The sequence below is a fragment of the Coenobita brevimanus genome, chromosome 57, assembly GCF_032717465.1.
Source record: "Coenobita brevimanus isolate Jiangsu-jjx chromosome 57, ASM3271746v2, whole genome shotgun sequence".
Lineage (NCBI taxonomy): Eukaryota > Metazoa > Arthropoda > Malacostraca > Decapoda > Coenobitidae > Coenobita > Coenobita brevimanus.
The window spans coordinates 7534863-7558680 of record NC_137010.1 but is presented as its reverse complement, the minus strand read 5'-3'; the positions used below and the strand labels follow the sequence as shown (position 1 = coordinate 7558680).

Here is a 23818-nt window from a genome sequence, read left to right as displayed (position 1 = left end):
ACATTTTTGTCCTTCCAGGCCAAAATCCGAGTCTTTTCTTCAGCACTGAGGTTGGTACGAGCCATCTGGGTGTATTGGTGCAAAAACTGCAATACCAACAAGCTAACAAGCGAAAATAGAGGGCAGCGGTACAGGAGCTAACCGCACTAATGAACCTTCAAAGGCAGATCAAAGAGCACTGAGGCAGGAACTGAAGGCCGACTTCTTTTCCTGGTGTGTCTCTGCATTACCAGATGCAATAGCTTTGGTCGGCCACGAGATTAGGCTGCAAACCGCAAAAACTTCAATAAGCTTTGTCCCATTGATTTCTATGGTGGGCGCTCTATAGTTGTTGTGGACACTAGATATAGGGGCCCCCTACCCAGGGAAGGGGTCCCCATACAAAAATTTAAATAGCCATCAATAATGCCAGCTGCTGTAATTTTCATCAACAAGCCAATTATTTATTCTTATATTCTTCTTTCCAATAAATGAGGGTCCATTCATGGGTGGGGGCCCAAGTTTGCAACCAAGTCAGCCTGGTAGTTAATCCACCCTTGACCATCATGAGATTTTGTATGATGCCAACTGCTGTAGTTTTCACTGCTTATCCATTTATTTATTCATATTTTTTTCAAAAATAGGTTCCCTAAGCACGTGCCTACTGGGCAATTCGGCACTGCCCATATGGACTGTTTAAGTTGCAGCTGCATGATGCCAAAACCTGTCTGTGGTGGTCTAGACAAAAGGACCTTCATGTACAGTGATGAGTCATAGCTTCTGCTCACTCTCTACCTCAATATCAAAATGATGAAGTCTCAGCTACAAGTTCTCTCAGAATGAGGACCTATCTATCTATCTATCTACTGCCATGTGCCTTAATCCCATAAAGGGTGACCACAAATGAATCGTCTCCATGTTGACCGGTCCCTCGCCATTTTGCTGCCCTGCTCCAAGCTCACCCCCCCCTGCTGCTTGAAATTTGGAGCTTGTCTAGACTGCATGAGAAACACTGTCAATGTGAACTGTTCCTCATGCAGAATTACAAAGCATCAAACTACCACTTTAATATCAGACAACAGGTCTTCGTTTGATATGAAACCACTGGCTATGACCTTCCTCCATTGAAGGGAATTATTGGAGCATGAGCAGAACTATGGTTTGTGAGAGTAATTCAACTTTTTGCTCAGCATCTGCACTTCCTCCCTACCTTGTCCCTCCACTGCCTAAGCCTTCCTCTGATTCTCTTGTCTACATCATCCTAGTTCACCATTCTCGTCAATCATACTAACTCCACATGGTTGAACCACCCCAAGGAATCGCTCTGTATGCTGTCATTCATTTAGCTCTAACACATGCTTCACAGACAAAAATATTTAACTATGCCATGATCGTGATGATGATGATGACGACAACAGTGATAATGATCATCTCTCCACTCTACCCCACTCTTCTCCTCTGCTCTGCTCTGGCCTAAATCTACTCTACTTCTCTCATCTCCTCCTTCATCTCAACCCACCTTTCTAACAAGAACCTCAGCAGCCTTGCGATTCTGCCCATTGATGCCGGCAATGTTCTTCTCCCTGATGACAGTGAGTGATGCCCCAAGTTGGCGTGCCATGCGTCGCAGTGTCACCATTGAGGCCTCTAGTTCCTCCTGTGTTAGCCCTAGCAGGATGCCAGAGTCTTCAACACCAATCTCATATATTGCTTCACCTAGGCCCTCTCGCAGTCGCCATTGCATCTGAGGGGAAAAAACAGAGATTCTGAACACACATCAAATACTAATGCATTTACAAAATGCCTAATCTGTTTATACTCTGAGAAAAATGCTTAAAATAATGTCTAATACTCAGTCTCCTTTCATAAAATGCAGGATATGATAATAACAACAGTTACAGTACCTTATTATTATCAAAGATGTAGTACAACGATAATAGTAATAATAATAATAAAGGAGATCGTGCAGGTTTTAAGGGTGAAAACTGAAAATATCCATCACCACAGCGACAAAGAGTCACCAACCTGTGAGACCAAGCGCTTGAACCTCTCATGGTTGGGGTTGACCAGCTTAAGTTTGTACTCAATGTTTCCCTCCTGAGGCTCTGAGGGCAGCTGGTCTGGGAGTACTGCCACTTTGGGTCCCCTCCGCACTCCCCCAAGGGTTCCCCGCCGTCCCATGCTCCCTCGGTGCCCATTATCGTCACGACACACATTACCATTTATTTCATCCAGGTCTCGTGTTTCATTCTCCAGTGAGGGGTCGAACAAACCAAGGAAGGAATCCATTGTGTCCTGTTGAATAAAAGTTGTTGTGTGAGAGAGAGAGAGAGAGAGAGAGAGAGAGAGAATAATGTGATTCTGTGTACAAGTCTTTCAGCTTTGCCAATTACCAGTATATTATTTCATATATTCACTTCCACCTTTAAATTCATTGTTCTAGTTATAACTTGCTGCCAACAGTTTAATCTAAATCAAACCTGGTATTCCTAAATTTGGTAAGTAATAATATATCAAAGTTTGTCTAACATAACTTTCTAACAGCTTTTTCATACAATTTTTTTCAACATACTGGTACTTCTAGTTGACCCCAAAAAAAAAAAAAAAAAAAAAGACATACCTGCACCCTTCACTGTTAACTACACGATTAAAGTAATTCCCGTTCATATTGATACTGTACATACTAGTACAGTACGGTATATACTTCATTATAATCAAGATATACAGTATATACTGTGTATATATATATATATATATATATATATATATATATATATATATATATATTTATATATATAGTGTACCGTATATATATATATATATATATATATATATATATATATAGTGTACCGTATATATATACCTATATATATATATATATATATATATATATATATATATATATATATATATATATATATATATATATATATATATATATATATATATATATATATATATATATATACATATATGGCATATAACGCTGGGTCTGGTTAGTACTTGGATGGGTGACCGCCTGGGAACACCAGATGCTGTTGGCATCCCTATGTGTCAAGTGGGGTTGGTGGAGGATTAGTGCCCCTCCCTGTAAAACAATTACAGTAACTCTAAGCCCTTGGCCACCCCGTGTGGGATACATGGCGTCTGGCAATGAATGAATATATATACTAAAACTTACATTACATACAGTACAGAAATATGCCGAAATACATACATATAATGTACTGCTGTTATAAATTCATATACCATACATATCCTTGATGGAAAAAAATGACTGATTCATCATACAATGAACACTTGCATACTGCAGTACACAGAATAAATGAACACTTACCCGGTACTATCAATCTATCTAGATACTATACATTTATAAAAACACATTGTAGTAACAGTTGAATATATTGTAACAGAGAATGTGCTATTTACTGAGTGATAACTAGGTGTTCTTCCGGATGCATCAAGGTCACTGGAATCACCCTTGCTGTTCACTCCTTCACTTGCACCTCTCTTACACTTCCCCTCTCCCACTTTTATTCATCTCTTACTCCTTATGCTCTGTTTCTCTTTCTCTCTCTCCCATCCCAGAAATCCAGTCATTCACCTCTTTCACTTTTATTCATTCTCATCATTCATTCATTGCCAGACGCCATGTACCGTATCCCAGAAGGGGTGGCCAAGGGCTTAGAGTTAATTGTTTTACAGGGAGGGGCACTAATCCTCCACCAACCCCACTATTCATTCTCACTCTTTAAAAATATAGAAGTATTTTTTTCCATCAATACTAATTAATTTCTTAGTTATTACATGACTCTTTCTCTTCAAAACTGTAACATGTCAACTTTTTTTTCATCCATACTCATTCCTGCTCTATCAGGCATTACACAATCTCTCTCTCTCTCTCTCAAACAACTCGCCCTGTTATCCGTGCTCACTCATCCATTCACCTGCTTAGTCATCACAAATTTCTCACCTCCCTTCCTCATTTATTGTTCTATTCTCTCTCTCTCAAACAACTCACCTTGTTTTCCTTACTCATCCATTCACCTGCTTAGTCATCAGAAATCTCTCACTCTCCTTCCCTCATTTATTGTTTTATTCTCTTTTCTCTCTCTCTCTCACACACACACACACACACACACACACACATACAACTACCTTATTCACTCAGATATTACAATTTTTTTTTACTAAAGCTTACTTACTCATACCATTATGATTAATTCACTCTATCACATCGCTCCTTTTGTTACTTTTAATTATTTTCTTATGTTATCAGCTAGTTACAAAAATAACAGGATGAAAAATAACAAGAGGCTACCCAGAACACCCATGATACAATCTACATTAATAATAACTGATTTCATGTGAGACAACGTTTTCAGGAACAGGTAAGTGGATTACCATATTTTATAGGCTATGCTGGGTAGTTATCAACATTTAGTTCTATACTTGAATAACAAGAATTACACATACCAGTACATATTCAGCTAAACCAGTAGCTATACTGTATTACTTGGATATAAAATGAACTTTGCATTTGCAGGCCTAAACGATATGGTATAAGACAAGTACCTGTATATACTGGTAAAAAAAAAATAATAATATATGGCTACACAGGCTACACAGTGCATATATATATATATATATATATATATACTGGTATGTATACCTGCATATATGGGTTATATATAGATAGATAAATAAGCACACAGTAGTATATAGTGATGGATTATCAATATTAGTTATCCCCTCAGTCATTCAGATTGGCACTAACATGTTGTCTACTTGTTTTTCTTAGGTTCAAATTAGTTATAAGACAAAGAGCTTCCATGGTAAGTAAGTAAAAATAACTTTACATGCATTAACATTAATACACAGGATAATACTATGCTAAGCACTTTTCTTCAGCTACATGAAGTTTCCCCAACACAACTATCCTCCACTTCAATAAACAAGAAACAGAAAAGCCATCCAACTTGCCTCCATAACTAATAACTGAAGAAGGTAAAATCAGTAATAACAACATAAATATGTAAAACCATCTCTAACTGTTCTGGATCTGATTGAGGTGGACATAAATATTGGAAGTATCAGCCTAACATTTCCCAACATACCAACCTAGGCCTACTAATATTCACAGAAATTTTGATGCTGTTTCATGTCTCTCCCTGAAAATATTCTCAAATTACATATCAAGTGCTGCACCATACCAAGTTACAACCTGGATACTGGCTACCAGATAAACTTAATAACTGTCTTAACTGCTATGATCTACGAACAGATGAATCAACAACACAGGCAACAATCTATCCCCCACAGCAACTCTGCAATAAGAAAACAGCTAAGATCTACCTTCAGATATACACAACCAAAATGAAAACTGAAGAAATCACTGTTTCAAATTTACTGCTCACTGGTAATGAACACACACACAATTCTGTACTCGAATATGGGAAAAACTGGAAAAAAAAAAAAAAAATAGCAAGGTTTATCACTATCATCTCACTTCTAATAAGCCTTTCAATGCCTTTGTCCCATTACTAAATGGGATAAATATCTTAAACGACTGAAAGTCAACACATGACAGATTCGGTAAACTTTTCTTCGTGCTTCCTGTAATACGTACAATCATCAGATAAATGCTTAAATCTACGTTAAACGTTTGGTACTGATATGTGGTTAATTTGGCAAATGGCATTTACATTATTTCAAACACAATACACAACATTATTCCCCATTCACGTACATCACTCTAATACTCTGTATACAGAAGTATAGCTTATGCTCTTATACATACCGTAGTTTACACATATATAGCGCTATATTCATGGAAAATTAGACAAAATAGGAGAGCTCCCAACACCCCCGCCTACCCCACTGTTTACAATTGAACAGCTGGTGGGCGGTGGTGCCAGATGTATCCATGCATCCATATCCATTTGTTGGTATTTTCTGTACCATTTTGAAATTTCATTATGTAGTGGCCTGAGCGTTACGCTTTACTATACTATACATAAATTATATCAGTGATGGCGGCAAATCCTGATTTTTTAAAAATAACATGTCATACGTTTGGCACCGAAAGTTATGCCTATATCCCTACATCATCTCCAAGTTACTGTACTTATTTCTTTATTGTGAGAATACTTTACTTCATGTTTTCAACTCGGGGATCTGAAATGATCAATTATATGTATCACTTTAACTTGTACGTTTGGCACCACTGCCTTACGTCATAAGAATGTGCGCGCCCAAATGACAGTATCCCTTATTTATTTCTGGCACAAAGATTACTTTTGACAGACCTTCAATACGTACACCTATAATTGATGGTGAGCACGTAGCCTACCCAACCGAATGTTGTTGTCAGACTTTATCTAATTTCGTTAATTTCCCTTTTGTTGTCAACCACACGAACTGACTAACGTAAGAATTTACTGCGGAACTCCAGTGGGTGACTTGTACATTTTTTATGGCAGTCTTGCACGGTAGTCTTTCACGAGTAGGCACACTTCACGCAGAAAAATATATGCTCTCAAAAGGGAAAAATATATTTATAATCTGGTATTGCAGAACTAATGATTATTCTTGCAGCAATAAACATTTTAATTAATTAACACAGAACTGTCACTTTAACAGGAGCCTTCCCATTTTTTTTTATATTTATAGTATGGTTAAACACATACACACACACACACACACACACGAGGCAGCTGCCAACTGATATTGTGGTATAACCTGTCTTGCAACACCATAACCTAGTTTTTTTTTTTTTTAATCATAAATATATATTTGGTTTCCATAAAAGCACTGAACCTAGACAGCTTGACGAGTGACTAAATTTATGTTTCTGGAAGTTCGTACGATATGCATTAAAATCATAGGATGGACGTGGAAAAAAATGTGAATTGCGCAACTTACCATGGTTGTGTGGCAATAGTATGAGCTGAAGCCGGACGATATATATATACAGTATATATATATATATATATATATATATATATATATATATATATATATTGTGTAGGCAATACAAAATAATCTACGTATGGCCTAGCAAATGTGACAAATTTCACGACACTGCTACTGAGCACAGAAATATCTAATACAGGCTATCAAATGTAACTATTTTCATTGGTAGAATTTCCATATATAAGTGAAATAAACAGCAGAACAATAAATGAGCCTGTGTTGCATTACTCGATCTTCAGTTTGAGAAATGAGGGTTACAAAATACTATATACCATAGAGTCCTCGTCAGTAAAGCACTCGAAGTCGTTAAAGCAAGGATTACGTAAGGGCACCCATACAACTAGCCTACATAGCCTTGGTACTATAAACAGACTCAAAAATAACCAAGGGAGTAAACCCCCCCAGTTTGAGCACCCAGTCTTTAGTTTATTCTTAAACATTTCCCCTATGCTGAATATTACGTCTGGCGGTAGATATAATAAAATATAAATTGCGTCCGTTGATTGATGGAGTGTCATACTGACTCGACAGAAAACAAATACAGATGTATCTGAAGAGAATATTTCAAAGCACAACACAATACAGACAGCTCTAGTGTGGCGTGGCGGCATCGGAAGTGGTAAAACATTATGTAGTGCCATCTGCTGAAAATGTCAAAAATACTGAAATCCGTTTCATGATTCTTGTGGAGGATGCTCCGCTCTTATTTTTGCTCTCGCGGGTAGGGACCTATGAGCTTCGCGACTCTGAGCCGATAGGCGGAGGGCGGTACGCTCAGTACCCACCCAGTGCCATGCCTCGCCCAGCACCCCTGGGATCCAATGGGATATATATATATATATATATATATATATATATATATATATATATATATATATATATATATATATATATGCGACTTAGTCACAGGAACCTGTGTGGTACCACTCAATTACTTATCAATATAATTAGCCTTCACTTCCACTGTCAACCTCGCATCAATGCTTGACAATACAGTAAGATTACGCGGCGCACATCCAAATGTTTCTGGATATGTTGCTGGTGGAATTATAAGTAAGATGGAATGTGATATAATCTGTGGCTACTCAAGGTTTCCTCACTCATGGATCAGCGCTAATACGTGACTCCGGACTTTTTTCTCCCTCTCTAGTCATCCTTTTTATGCTATAATACAACATACACCAGGTTATACGCAAGTTATACGGTACCATATAAAAACTACATATTACATACTATACGCTCCTGAAATATGTTTTAGTTAGTTAGGCTACCATACATCATACACTACATAAATTATATACCATACGCTCCTGAATGTTTTAATTACAACCACACAGGCGTAAATTACATACAAGTACTTACCTCGTTCTCTTTCCCTGGTGAGTCATATTCCGTCTTGTTCTGTCTGTTCTTCTTGTTCTTTTTCTTTTTGCATGTTTTATGATCGTCTGGCTCAAAGAAGCTCAGGATCCCCACGTCCTCCCCCTCCTCCATAGTCGCTGTTTGGAGAATAATAGCAGTAGTAGTAGCAGTAATAGTATCAGCACTTAAACAGTAGCAGTAGGAATAATAATAATAATAATAATAATAATAATAATAATAACAACAGTAGTGGTAGTTTTTTTTAACAGCAGCAGTAGTAACGGTAGTAGTAGTGGTGGTAGTATAGTGGACATGGTAATGGTGACAATACATTAGTATAGTAGTAGTAGGAGTACTAGTAGTAGTAACTGTCATAGCAATTGTATAGTCGTATATAGTAGTAGTAGAAGTAGTAGTAGTAGCAGTAATAGTATAGTAGTAATAGTAATAGTAGTAGTGGTAGTAGTAGTAGTAGTGGTGGTAGTAGTAGTGGTGGTAGTAGTAGTAGTAATGGAAAAAAATAAAAGTGTATTTTAGCAAAATTTTAGTACTACTATACAGTAGCAGTAGTAATAATGGTAGCAGTAACAGTAGTAGCAGTGGCAGAAACAGTAGTAGTAGTAGTAGTAGTAGTTGTAGCAGCAGCAGCAGCAGCAGCAGCAGTAGTAGTAGTAGTAGTGGTGGTAGTAGTAGTAGTAGTAGTAGTAGTGGTAGTAGTGGTGGTGGTGGTGGTAGTAGTAGTAGTAGTAGTAGTAATGTAAAAAAATAAAAGTGTAATTTAGCAAAATTTTAGTACTAGTAGCAGCAGCAGCAGCAGTAGTAGTAGCAGGCAGCAGCAATAGCAGCAGAAGTAGTAGCAGTAGTGGTAGTAGTAGTAGTGACAAACTGCATAAAATCTTGAATCATTTTACCTCTTGCAATATTTTCGTTTGTCCACTGAATCTAATCGAACCCTTCACATTCTCAGAGCTAAACGGTACTGATATAGTTCGATTAAAATATTATCATATATATTTTTTAAATGCCTTAATAATGACATATTACTCATCAGGAAAAGTGGGATCAGCCTACTGGTGTCACTTGTAAATTAACTTATTACTGCGTTTCCAACTGATCATTCATTTTCATTTTTCCATTTTCTTGAATTCAAACTCCACTAACATTATATTTCATTCATGGTCTTATCCATTTAAGTAGGCTGTAAGCACCCTGTACAGCTAGAAGAAGCGATCCTAATCCCGCAAGCAAACTTTAAAAATCATCCCTTGGACAAACCTAACCTCACTCACCTGTGTTCCTTATCTACCGTTCAGGGAAGTTCAGGGAAGGGATTATATGCCACAGAGAACCCCGCTAAGACCCGCTCAACAGGTAGTTCACAGAGTCACTAAGATGGGTGCCCTCTCAGCGATCCTAAGATGTAAATAAACACAAGACTTGCGCACCAAAATTTACCCGCGCACCGGATGTAAATAAACACAGAGATGCGCGCCAAAATTTACCCGCACACGAGATGTAAATAGACTTGGGTTACTCGCCAGTTTTATTCCCCTCTTTGGCCCCTCTTTCTCCCTTGTCCCTCTCCCATTCTCCTCAGCGCCCCATCTCTCTCTCTCTCTCTCTCTCTCTCTCTCTCTCTCTCTCTCTCTCTCTCTCTCTCTCTCTCTCATTGTTCTTTCTGTTCCTTACCCAACCCCGTCACTCTCATGACGTCTAAAGTTAGTTCTTCCTATTTATAGACGATTTCATTTGACCATGGCAAGGTTTCTCGTTTTAAAAGGGTTGATATAGGCTCTACGGTCTCTCCTAATCTGAATCAAATTAAATAATAATAATAAATATGACCTCCTCGGGCTGAAGGGATGATCATTTTGGTCTCTTGCTTTTACAGTGCCGTAAAAACTTAATAAAAACTATATTCATATAATAAAGTGTGGTTATTGAGAGAACCAACAATTTAGGCCCATATACTGGATCCTCTCCAACTCCAAATCGGGCTGATTCTCTTCAAGCATCTGGGTATAATTATCATTCGTTTGACCATCTCTCTCTCTCTCTCTCTCTCTCTCTCTCTCTCTCTCTCTCTCTCTCTCTCTCTCTCTCATGCATTGTCCTTTTATTGCCTCTCTCTCTCTCTCTCTCTCTCTCTCTCTCTCTCTCTCATGCATTGTCCTTTTATTCTCTCTCTCTCTCTCTCTCTCTCTCTCTCTCTCTCTCTCTCTCTCTCTCTCTCTCTCTCTCTCTCTCTCTCTCTCTCTCTCTCTCTCTCTCTCTCTCATGCATTGTCCTTTTATTCTCTCTCTCTCTCTCTCTCTCTCTCTTGGCATACCCCACCCACTTGGCAACGCTGTATACCCTGCAGTGTTGCCGAGCAGGGCAACAGGTGAACGTTAACAACCTCTGATACTCAAGGACACACGAAGATCAAAAATGCGCCATCGTCCTTTATATATATATATATATATATATATATATATAGTAGCAGACATTCATTATCATTATTCTCGCCGTATTCCATCACCAGGATCATAATTTCTTCGTCGTTGTCGTCTTTGTAATCATCGATTGCATCAACATCAGCAGCAGTATCACCGTGAGTTCTTCACTCATCACATTATCATATTTCATCATTATCATCACCCTATCCCTATCATCATTATCATCACCCTATCCCTATCATAATTATCATCACCCTATCCCCTATCATCATTATCACCTTTACCCTGTTCTCCATTCAATCACATTATCATATTTTATCATCCTATCCTTATCATCATCATCATCATCACCATTATCATCATTACGAAACTCAGCCCTATGCCATCATCAGCATTTTGATCACAGTTCATCATTGTCCTTATCACCATTAACATGATCATTCTGATACCTTATTCTATCATCATCTTGATCCTGTTCCATGATCAACTTTCCTCCGTTACCGCTGTCAGTGACATCCTAACCCTAATGTCCTCATCACTATCATAATAAGGCTCCATCATCATATTAACCTTCCCTCATCATCGTTATCCTAATCATATTCCAGCATTATAGTCAATCCCATCATTATCATCACAACAGTTCCATCATATCATCATGTTTTTATTACTGTTATTATTTTCATCATAAACCTATCTATCATAATCATCATTATTAACCTACTCTATCATCACAATTAGCATCAACGGCTTTTGCCATCATTATCACCTTAATATTTCATCATCATCATCATGAACGGCAACAGCAACATCAACCCAAAAATTACTGACGAGTTGACAGGATCCAGAAATAATACCCGTAATAATAATAATAATAATAATAATAATAATACACCTTCAGAGTAACAAGTCCAAATGGGCCATACCTTCATCACGAAACAAACTCAAAATTCTCGTCTCTAGCCAATACGTGCAACCATCCACACGTACTTAACTTCATCTAAAGCCACATTCACATAAACACGATTTATGACTGGTCGGTACTTATTATTTGTTTTAGAATATAGTAAAGACAAACATTAGGAGTGTAGTCGTTTATACCTCCTGTTCCTTAAAAATCTTGGCTGCAAGGAAAATGTTTGTGGGTTAATATTATTTTCCTTCAGTAGGAAGGACAAGAATAGGATAGTTCCCGTGCCTCGTTCTTCCTGTAAAAAATAGTAAATACTCAGAGTTCCAATGAATCGATGGTAAACATGTTCGAGAACCCTGCCCCTGATAAAGTTTGCTCTCGCAACACCTGTGGAGTACTGAAGAAACATTCCGCAGACCTCCATCTGTTTACGTCAGATCTTTTGCTTCTTCGACTTTCACACCACGGTTAATCACACAATCACTTACTATTATACATCCAGCCATTTTCTTGCCCTTGCATGCCCCCTCCCACCTTCAAACACAGATAGCCCCCTCTCGAGCTGTACAAACCGACTGTCGGTAGCTTCTACATAAGTCATCATTATCCTAGTTTATGAAGATTGTTATTTTACTCCCTTGCCACCAAGGAGATTGTTGCTCTTCATCAGTATCCACTGTCTCATACCTTGAATAAACTCGTAAATCGAAAGCAAGAATGAATCCTTATGTAAGACGTCTCTGTTGTACTGTTACACAATCTTCCAACTCCCTCCCTGATACCCCGAAGGGAACATGGTGGACTGCAGGGAAATAGTAACTTCATCCTGCATCCACCGGGTTCACATCCATATGAGCCTGGGGTTGAAACGACTACTACTACTACCAACACTATTACTACTACAACGACTACCACCACCACCACAACAACACCTGGTAATGAACTGGGGAAATGTGAATCTAATCGCCTGTCGGTAGCAATTATTCAGCAAAAAAAAAAAAAAAGGACGGGTATTGCAAGTGTTAAACATATACCGGTATGATCCCTAAGAGACGGATCGTAGGCCCGTCATACTATACTCTTTAATCCTGGTCGACGGGAGTTTACCTGTGGGGAGCAATATTGTGTGGGCCAGAGGAAACAAAAAAATTGCAGAAGACGGCCTGCTACACTTCACAAGGAATAATTTTTCGTATTACTGCTACTACTACTGCTGCTGCATCACATGTGGTGTTATTATTACTACTTCATGGGTGGGGACGCCCATCACTCGCTGGATGTCTTGCTGCTTCTCTCTCTTTCTCTCTCTCTCTCTCTCTCCACATTCACCTACCACGCAATCCAAGCTTTTTTTTTTTTTTTTTTTTTTACCATTGATATCTTCAGCAATCTAAGCACAATGCCAGAGGAAAAGTTTTATAAGTCTGTTGGAGAAAATTAATGTTGGCCCATTACACATACCCTTCAGTCGGATGACTCAGTTCTCAGTAATCTCCATATTATTTTATTCAACTTTGGAGAGGCTTTTCGTGCTGGACAAGTTAAATACAGCCTTCAGTAATCTAACCTCTCTCTCTCTCTCTCTCTCTCTCTCTCTCTCTCTCTCTCTCTCTCTCACCTTGATAAAATCGTCTGGAAGTGGCAAGAATAAATTCCTAAATCACGCAACCAGACTGAAATTGTGAATGAAGAGCACTTAAGGACCGCAGACCATCACCACATCCCACCTCGGCTACACCTTAAAACATAAATTGATATTATTTTCTCCAAGCAGGTCTGTAACCTCTGCTACCTCCAGACGGTTTAATTCAGCTTAGGAGACTCGAACTAGAGGGGGTTAGATATAACCATCGTTAACACCTTCGGAACGAGAGGTCTTTCCTAAATTGAGTGATCGTCTGAATGCAGTAAGAATAAATTATAATAGGTCGTCATCGTAGCGGGTTGGAAAATACACTGTACTGTACAGCAGTTCGGAGGCACAGACACATGTAAAAATATAATCAGATAGGTAGATAACCTGACATACAAATACATACAGCAATTTTATATATATATATATATATATATATATATATATATATATATATATATATATATATATATAGTGGATATGTGGGTAATGGGCCAAGGAACTGTTGATTAAATTTTGGTAGTGATCTGAGTTCGAATCCCGGTTCTGGACTTTTTTTTTTTTTTGTCCACAATGTCTAAATTAATGGATTTATATGAAAATTTGTTGATATGTGGGTCATGGGCCAAAGAAGAGTTGATTAAATTCTGGTGGCTGAGTTGTATGGTATACAGACGTTGTCAGAGATATGTCAACTTCCAGTTGCACTGTTGAGTGGACAGGGACAACGGGAAAAATAATCTTTGTCCAAGAATCAGATCCTCGAGAAACTGTCATCAGTTTTAGCAAGCTCATTTGAATTCGGCCGTAACCAGCAAACACTTAAATATCAGGGAAAAAAAAAAAAAAAAAAAAAAAAAAAAAAAAAAAAGGTGAGACATTGTCATTTAAGTGCCAGTGTTCAAAATAAGAGCATTAATTATAAAGAACCTACAACCCGGATATGGATAACGCTGACACAGGAAATATATATATATATATATATATATATATATATATATATATATATATATATATATATATATATATATATATATATATCAACTCGGAAACACAAAGCGATAAACTTCACCCCTTTACTGTAGTCCGATGACGTACTGTAACATTTATTCTTGCAACTATCTATCTATTGCCAGACGCCTTAATCCCGTAAGGGGTGGACACAAACAAATCGCCTCCATGTCACTCTGTCCCCCGCCATTTCACTGCCCTGCTCCCAGCTCACACCCCCCTCTCTCACATACCTTTCCACTCCATCCCTCCATCTCATCCTTGGCCTCCCCCTCCCTCTCCCCCCTCCACCTCACTCATACACTCTCCTCGTCAGTCTCTCACTCTCTGTCCTCTCCATATGGCCAAACCACCTTAATGTGTTTCTCCTAACGCTTCCTATCACATCCACATTCAAACCACAACACTTCTTCACTTCCTCATTTGTCAGTCTGTCTGTCTCTCCATGTGACTCCACATGCTTCTCTCAAACAACTCATTTCCACGGCTCTCACTCTTGACTTCTGTCCCTCCAACAAGGTCCAAGCTTCACTTCCATACGCTAGAGTTGGTATCACAATACTGTCATGTAGTAGCTTTTTCACTTCCATGCTCACTTCCCTGTTTCTTATCACTGCTTTCAAGGAACCAGCAACCTTTCTTCCCTGCTGCACCCATTCAAGCACTTCACCCTCTAAACTTCCACCCTTACTCATCACACTACCCAAGTACTTAAACGCACTCACATTCTCCATTTGCTCCCCATCTCACTGTACATTCACTGACTTCGCTTCTCTCGGAGACCATCACCTTACTCTTCCGTATATTCATCTTTAGCTTCCGTTTCTTACCAAACTCATTCAACAAGCCTTGCAGCTCCCCTTCGTCTTCACTTACCAACACAATATCATCTGCAAACAACAGTACAGAGTGTTTCCAAACACTGCCCTCTCTCACTAGGACCGCTCCAGCATCCACTACCTTACCTTGCATCTCTTTTAAAACCCCATCCATATACAGATTGAACAACCATGGAGACATGACATCCCTGTTTCAATCCAAGCTTCAAAAACAGAAAAATTCACCCAGTTCACTATCCACACGCACTGCAGCCTTGGCACCCTCATACATACTCTTCACGGCCTTCAACAACTTCCAATCTACTCCATATATTCATAACACTTTCCACAGTCCTTGTCTATCCACCCTGTCATATGCTTTCTCCAAATCTATGAAGACTGCATACAACTTCTTTCCCTTCTCTAGAAACTTTTCCACTAAAGATCTAAGGATGAACATCTGATCTACCCAACCTCTTCCCTTCCTAAAACCTCCCTGTTCTTCTCCAACTAATTCCTCTCTTATTTCCCTAACTCTGTCAATAAGTATCCTATCGTATACTTTTCCTATTACACTAAGAAGGCAAATCCCCCTATGATTACCACACACTTCTTTTTCCCCTTTTCCTTTGTACAGGGGAATAATTATACCTGACTTCCAATCATCCGGGACTCTACTTTCCTCCCAGGCCAATCTGCACATCTTCCACATCGATTCTATTGCTATCTCTTCCCGATACTTCAGCATTTCCCCACACACTCCATCAATTCCTGGGGCTTTCCCCATTTTAACTCTCTTCATTGCTTCCACAACTTCCATCCTACTGATTTCTTCCTCTCTTCTCACATCCCTCCTTCTCCCAGCCATTCCCCAGCCACTTATACTTGCATTACTTTCATTCTCCATGTTCAACAATTCATTAAAGTGTTCTCTCCATCTGCTCACTTTTTCTCCCTTCTCCACTAGTAATTTACCATTTTTATCTTTCACTCCCCAACTAACTTCATTGCCACCCTGTCTAACTCTCTTTACCTCTTTCCAGGACATTTTCTTGCAACTACTTTCAAATATTATTGCCGCATTAGCCGAATGATTACTTTGGCTAGCTATTAAGTTTCCGGCCCAACAGCGCCAATTCTGAATCCTACAGATGGCAGCCAGCGCCAGATTTCGAATCCTAGAGCTGATAGCCAGCGCCACCCTTTGTGGATTGGTGAGTAAAATTAGTACCTAGGGTAAAATACCATCTAGGGGAGGTAACTACGGTAACCTGGATAATGCAGTGATCTTTTATCCCAAGATAAAGGGTGGAAAACCCGCCACGCACTCAAAGACCTGGGTTAGAGATGATCACCACTAAGCATTGCGTCTGCCCCCTCCCCCCCACTTCCTCTCCTTTTCTTTTCATATATAATTTAGCCTAAGGAGAGAGATTAGGTTGTGTAGGTGTACAAAGAGCCTCTAACCGTATCATTAAAAATTCTATCCAGCTTAAAATTCGTCCGGAGGTAATTCCGAATAAAACATTGGGCCTACATGCAACATCGGGTAAATGGAGTTAATGTCCCGTGGGTCGTATTCTCATAATCTTAGAGGGCTAGTACCTCATTTGAAATACAGCATAGGGTCCCTTGGAACATCCAACCATCTTGACCAGGAATTCAGCATAGTGCCCCCATGAACTCCCAGACACCCTCACAAGGACCCCACGGAGGAGCAGCAGCAGCACACCGAGACTCGGTGCGACAACGGCCCAAGTCAGCCCGGGCCGTACGCCCCTATGACTCGGAGCCCACCCGCCGTTGCCATAGCAGGAATCCTGCACTACCTTCCAGGCGAGCTTCCACCAACCATACTCGGGGTGGAGCTGTCTGTCCAGTTCCTGCCAGCGCCCCTAAGGAGTCGGCCTGTAGCCACTCCCGCCTTCTACTGTACAGGAGATGGCCAGTAGCCTCTCTGAAGGTGTCTTCCTTCTTGTGATGGCCAGTAGCCACTTGCCCCTCTCTAAGGAATCTACCAGTAGCCGACCTGAGGGTAACTAGGAGACGGCCAGTAGCCGCTCCCGCCTTCATCAGAAGGTGTCCTTCCGGAGACAGCTGGTAGCCACTCCAAACCCCCTCCTGAAGGAGTCGGCCTGTAGCCGCTCCCGCCTTCGTCAGACGGCCAGTAACCGCTCTGAAGGCGTTGCCCCTGAGTCGACCTGTAGCTGCTCCACACCCCTCCTGCAGGAGTCGGCCTGTAGCCGCTCCCGCCTTCGTCAGACGGCCGGTAGCCGCTCCAAAGGTGTTGCCCCTGAGTCAGCATCTAGCCACTCCTCAGTCCTCCTGAAAGAGTCAGCCTGTAGCCACTCCCACCTTCGTCAGACGGCCGGTAGCTGCTCGGAAGGTGTTGCCCCCGAGTTGGCCTGTAGCCACTCTCCACCCCTCCTGAAGGAGTCAGCCTGTAGCTGCTCCCACCTTCGTCAGACGGCCAGTAGCCGCTACGAAGGTGTTGCCCCCGAGTTGGCCTGTAGCCGCTCCCGCCTTCGTCAGATGGCTGGTAGCCGCTCCGAAGGTGTCCCTGGGTTTGCTGGGAGTTACTCACCCTCTCAGGCCACGGCCAGTAGCTGGACCTCGGCACCTTGTGGTTGCGCCCCTGGGAAGCCATGGCCAGTAGCCGGGCCCCACGGCCGGAAGCGGCAGAGCCGCCCCAGCGTGAGACGAGTTCCCTGACCCCCGACAGAGGACGCAGAGGAGTACTGGAGAGGCCCAATAGCTTCCCCCGACCTCTGCTCTCTACAACTGGCCCTGGAGAAGACCCACCTGACGGACCCTGACACAGAACGGTGCCGTAGCCCCTCCCTGTCGGCGCCGCCTAGTTCTAGGGGCCGCAGCCCTCGGAAACCCCAGGCCCTCCCCAGAACACCCGGGCGGGAACTCCCTACGCCTCGTCGGCGAAGGACCTCCACCTCCTGCAGGAACCTGCACGAGAGGTTCAGGCAATTGTTCGGCCCCAGTCCTGAGGGCCATACTCCTGTCCCCAGCCCGGAAAGTACGGGCCCCTTCGCCACCTGCAGCCCTGGACGAAAGAAGACGCCCCTGCCCGTGATCCCAAGCCCTTTCGGCACGGCCTTCCCTGGCGGTGCCCCTGCTCCGGCAAAAGTAAAGCCGAATCGTCTCTCCGCCGCACAGTGACCCATGAGACAGTGACTGCCACCCTCTTGTAGTGTAACAGTGGCGAGGCGACAAAGTGCATTCATAGTACCAGATCAAGTGTTTAAGTGAAATTGGAATGATGATGGTCTAACAGTGACAAGGCGGAACAGTGAATAGTCCATATAGAACCAAAGTGCTAGTGACTAAGACCGATGCACATTATCCATCATATCACAATAATAGAAATACCTAAGCCGTGGAGTTTGTAGTAATAATTAACCAAAAGTCCCTTGCCCCCAGAAAATAGTAAAGTGAACACGTTACCAGTCCACTCCGCCTCATACTACCAGGACGCATACTACCATAATCATGCCTTACACCCTTCCCTAGCGAGCCTCATCTCTAACTCCTCCACGCGCCCAGAGACCTTGAACTGTACAAATTCTGCATACTCCGCCTCGAGTGTTATTTTAGTGTATTCTCCCATAGTATCCTGCGAGATACTAATTATCTAGATATAAGTGTTTGTGATCAACCAAATATTGTGTCTGTGACATCTACTGTTGTCCCTTGTCTGACTGAGTAATACACGTGTAAGGTTATTGCCAGGAGTTTTTGCCCTGCCTCTCTCTTATTTGTCCTAAGCCCCGGTCTCGAAAGAGAACCCCGCTACGTGTTAGGTGTCTGAGGAACGGGAAGTCGAGCCTTTGACATTACATCATTCTTAACTACAGTATTTATCATACGTACTAAACTTCAGCATTCCCTTATAATTGCTGTCTCCTTTCAATATACAAGCAACTTACAGAAATAGCATACAGCTGCATATTAACGTATAACAACAAATAAAAGGTTTAATGAAGAGGTGCTATACTCTCTTCACCATGACCTTTAATATCATTTGCAGCTTATGTAGTTCAGTGGTAGAAATAGACAATGTTACATCATTTCTATAGCACTTCTTCATGGCCAGCATTACATTTTAGTGTTAATCTTTTGTTACAATGCAGCATTCAACATAGAGATGGGAATTTTAGGTTAAGCTAGAGTAAAAAGAGTAGCCTACATTGAGCCTCCCTAACCCGTTCTTACTGCCTCTTCATACTGCTCAAGCTTTTGGGGGACCTCTTCTAATGACAAGGAATGCTATAGGTAATACAGTTCCTTCAGTCAAAAAATAAAAAAAATAGTAAAGCCGAACCAAACCACTTGAAAATAAAACATGAAAAGTACACCATTGGACTGAAGGGATTAGCCTAACAAGAATACAGTGCTTTCACACAAACCTTATGTACCCAGTTCAGTACCCTGCACCCTTCGGGAATTCGTAAACAGCTCAGCAGGTGTGATGCCATGACTATAGTTGGACCGTAGGAGACTTGGTAGCGGCGATTTATTTGACATCACACTCCCCCCCCCCCTCTTGTATGTTACTGACGCAACATGTTGATACCATAAATTTGTAACGTGCATAAGTCGGTACAAAAATGTGCGACGAAGACTCCTATATTATATGAATCAATGACAGCCACGAAAAACTGATAAACAAATAAAAACATACTCACATCCGTTAACCGGTGGTAATCAGGCCTCCGTATCTAATCCTCTATCTCAGCACATTTTTATATTCGAAAATAAAATTTGTCATTGAATTAAACAAACTACGCACTATGCTATGATCAACTCGCATGTTACATGATAATGCTGAATGGCGGCGCTTGAGTCTCATAATATACCATTCGGTAGTTATGTGCCACGTAGGTGGTAAAGTTAATTTAATTAAGAGAAAATAAATGCTTACTATAAGAATTTAAGCCATTTTTGGAGGTACTGCAACTGCAGGTGCTGAAGTACTATAAAACTAAACTGAATGTCATACGGATTATTTAAATGAATTGGTTGGTTTTAAAGAAATAGATGGTAACCGTACACCAAGACTCCTGCTTGTTTCTCCCAGGACGGTCGATCGGTTGAAGGTAACCTACGCATCTTTCTATTTGATTCCTATCTTTCAGAGCATATTATTGTTACATCCTTCCACATACCTCTTTCGGTGAACATCGCTTGTGGTAATAAAAGGATGTATAAGGCTTCTCAGGAAATGATGATGGAAAAGGCGAAACTAAGGTGGTGATCATACTGGATAAAACAGAAACTTCCCCGCGCATCTTTCCGACGTCTGATGCAATGTTGCACAACATTCGGCAACCTTTTCCTTGTTTTTCCTATAGAGTATAACGTGATTGCACACCAGTAACCAGGGAAGTCCATCTGATTATTAAACAGTGATGCAATCACCTTTGTGTTTATGGTCAGATTAAGAGTTATTGCAAAATAAGTCAATATAGTCTGCTTTACTGTATGATAGTATTTTGTTCATTAATTTATGGTCGGCCGAGATTTAGGGAAGATGCTGAGATAATTAAACAAAATACAGCAGAAATACGACCTCATACATCCAGAGCGAGCGTGACTTTCATCACGAAACATTCTCCGGGGAACAAACTCTTCAAATCACGATCGCCTTGTGCAACTTGGGAAACCCATTGCGTAAGCCCTAGTGGTAAACCCGTACAGAGGCAGAGTGTTATACACTTCCACATTTATTTTTTGCACACCTTTTCGAGTTTCAGTTTAACTTCAGATAGGTATTAATGTAAGTTTCCATGTTTCCTCACTCTCAATAAAGTTATATATATATATATATATATATATATATATATATATATATATATATATATATATATATATATATATATATATATATATATGGGCCAATTTGCCTAGCCCCGGGCTGCTATGCTCCTCATAGGGCAACACAGGATTGGATGATGAATGATTAAAACAAGTAAAAAAAAAATGAGCACTCAGAGAGTGCAACATCCATGCCAAACAATTAATGTAAGGGGAAAACATTTTACTTCACCCTCTGACCTTCAGTTTAGATGGATTGCTATCAGAACTGAACTGCTTCGTTATTACCTGACCCTACACACTTCCACTAACTTTGGTCCAAAATGGGTAAGAACTGATTAAGCTGACCTTGTGATGCTGCCTTGACCTTCTCTTGTGACCTTGAGCTTTGACTGATTGTTCTCAAAAGCAAATCCCTATACTCTTACCTTACTTAGAATCCTTCCACCCTGCTTGATTTAATTCACACAACAAAACTGTATAAGTTGACCTTGCCATGTGTTCTTGACCTTTGACCTATTGTTCTAAAATCGTAGGTCAACTTCCTGGTTAATCCTCAACCCTTCCACCAAGCCGGGTTTTTATTATATCAAAATTGTATGTTATTTTGTTCACAGACTAAGGTTTGACCTTGTCCTGTGACTTTGACTTTTAATTGTTCTCAAAAATTTATTCCTCCATTACTGCATTAGTTTCAACCTGTCTACCAAATCTGGTTCAAATTAGATCAAAACTGCTTCAGCTGATCATGCTAGGTCAAACTCTGACCTAGCCCTGTGACCCTGACTTGCTGTTTTAAAAAACAACAGGTCAACTCATGGAAAAACTCTCAACCTTCCACCACGCCTGATTAAAATTGGATAAAACTGTTGAGTTACAATACACACACACACACACACACACAGTAATCTATGGTATATATTTCTATAACAGCAATGGTAAGTGGGGGTGCCCATCATCCATCCACTTAGAGTAGCTGTACTCCATTATAGGGTAGCTCTACACTGAGTGGCAAGCCAAATGATTTCCTGTAAACCAGGAAATCATTTACAACACTAGGTGGTAACCTTATAAGCAACCATGTTCCCTATGTGACAGCAAGTGGGTTGGTGGAGGGTTAGTGCCCCTCCCCAGAAAACAACTAACTAAAAATACTAACAAGAAGCCTCGGACCAGGACTCACCAACAGGTGGTGACTAAGGACCGAACAAAGGACATGGTACGGATTGTGACATGGAATGTAAGGGGTGCAAATGATGAGGTGAAAAAGAGAGAGATTGTCCGGTTGCTTGAGGATGGACAAGTGGATGTATGTGCAATATCTGAGACAAAATGGAGAGGTGTGACTGTGAGAGAATGGGAGTGTGGATGGGGTATATGCGCATGAGTAGGTCAGAATGAAAAGGCAAAAGAAGGGGTATGTATTGTTGTGTGCAAGAGATGGAAGGAGAATATAAGAGAGTATGGATCCATTGGCTCAAGACTTGTGTGGGTGAGATTGAGTGTTGGACCACGAATGTGGGCAATTGTGTGTGTGTATGCACCAATGCAAGATTGTGCAAGTTGACTGAAAGAAGAGTTCTGGAAAAATGTGGAAGTGTGCATGGAAAAGTTTGAAAGGAATGTGAGAGTGTTTTTGATTGGATATATGAATGGAAAAGTAGGGAATGTGAAGGTGGATAGAGTAGTTGGTGGGTGGAGTGTGCCTGCAGAAGTGGATGAGAATGGCAGTGCTCTAGTGGACATTTGTGCAGGGAGGGGGTTGGTGATAGCCAATACTCTCTTTAGACACAAAATGATCCACAGGTGTACATGGCGAGTGATGAGAAAGGAGGGTGGTGAACTGAATGAACGGAAGTCAATGACTGATTAGGTGTGTGTGGATGATAGAATGAGAAGGTGTGTAACAGATGCAAGAGCATACAGAGGCTCGGGAAGTGGACTTTCTGACCACCACTAGGTAGTGGTGAAAGTCAAGGTTCAAATGAAATGGAGGAAGAGGAAAAGGGAAGGACAGGAGGAAGTAGCCCACACAAGGAGGGTAAAAAGGTTGAATGAGGATGGAAAAAAGGCAGAATATATGAGAGAATGGAGAAGAGATTAGGTAAATATGATTTGGAGCAGATGGGGGAAGTAGAAGATGTGTCCAAGATATTCACAGAAGAAATTTGTGCATCATGTGAGGCGGTGTGTAAGGAGAAGATGAAAGGGAGTGCAAGGAACAGCATGGTGGAATGAAGACATGAGACAGGCTGTGGCACAAAAGAAGAAAGCATATAGTGAGTGGATGAGAAACAGGGACATTGAGGAAGTTGAAAGAAGAGAGGGTTATATGTAGAGAGGAAGAGAGAGGTGAAAAGATAAGTAAGAAAGAGTAAGAAGAGAATGGATGAGGAATTTGGAAGGAATTTGAATGTAAAGTGGAGGGAATGTAAGAAATGTTCTGGAAAGAGGTAAAGAAAGTTAGACAGGGTGATAAAGAATTCAGTCAGGGAGCAAAAGATAAAAAAGGTATACTGCTAGTGGAGAAGGGAGAAAATGTGAGCAGAGGAAAGAACACTTGAAAGAATTGCTGAAGATAGAAATTGAAAGTAATGCGAGTATAAGTGGCTAGGGAATGGCTGCGAGGAGGAGGGAGGTGAGAAGACAGGAAGGAATCAGTAGGATGGAGGTAATGGAAGCAATGAAGAAAGTCAAAATGGGGAAAGCCCCAGGAATTGATGGAGTGTGCAGTGAAATGCTGAAGCATGGGGAAGAGATACCTGGTAGTGGTAGAACGGATATGGACGATGTGCAGATTGGCCTGGGAGGAAGGTAGAGTCACAGAGGAGTGGGAGTTGGGTATAATTGTTCCCATGTACAA

The 23818-nt window shown here is 40.8% G+C and overlaps 1 protein-coding gene across 1 annotated transcript in view; it reads right to left on the bottom strand.

Moving 5' to 3' along the window:
- The window catches only part of LOC145402264 (GTP-binding protein 2), a 38426-nt gene extending 30001 nt beyond the window's left edge, over positions 1-8425 (bottom strand). The window contains exons 1-3 of the mRNA XM_080274392.1: positions 8317-8425; positions 2005-2274; positions 1499-1723 (exon numbers count right to left, since the gene is read on the bottom strand). Coding sequence (XP_080130518.1) covers positions 1499-1723; positions 2005-2268 — 489 coding nt within the window. The 5' untranslated portion in view covers positions 2269-2274; positions 8317-8425. The remainder of the gene's footprint in view (positions 1-1498; positions 1724-2004; positions 2275-8316) is intronic.
- Positions 8426-23818: the final 15393 nt, after the last annotated feature.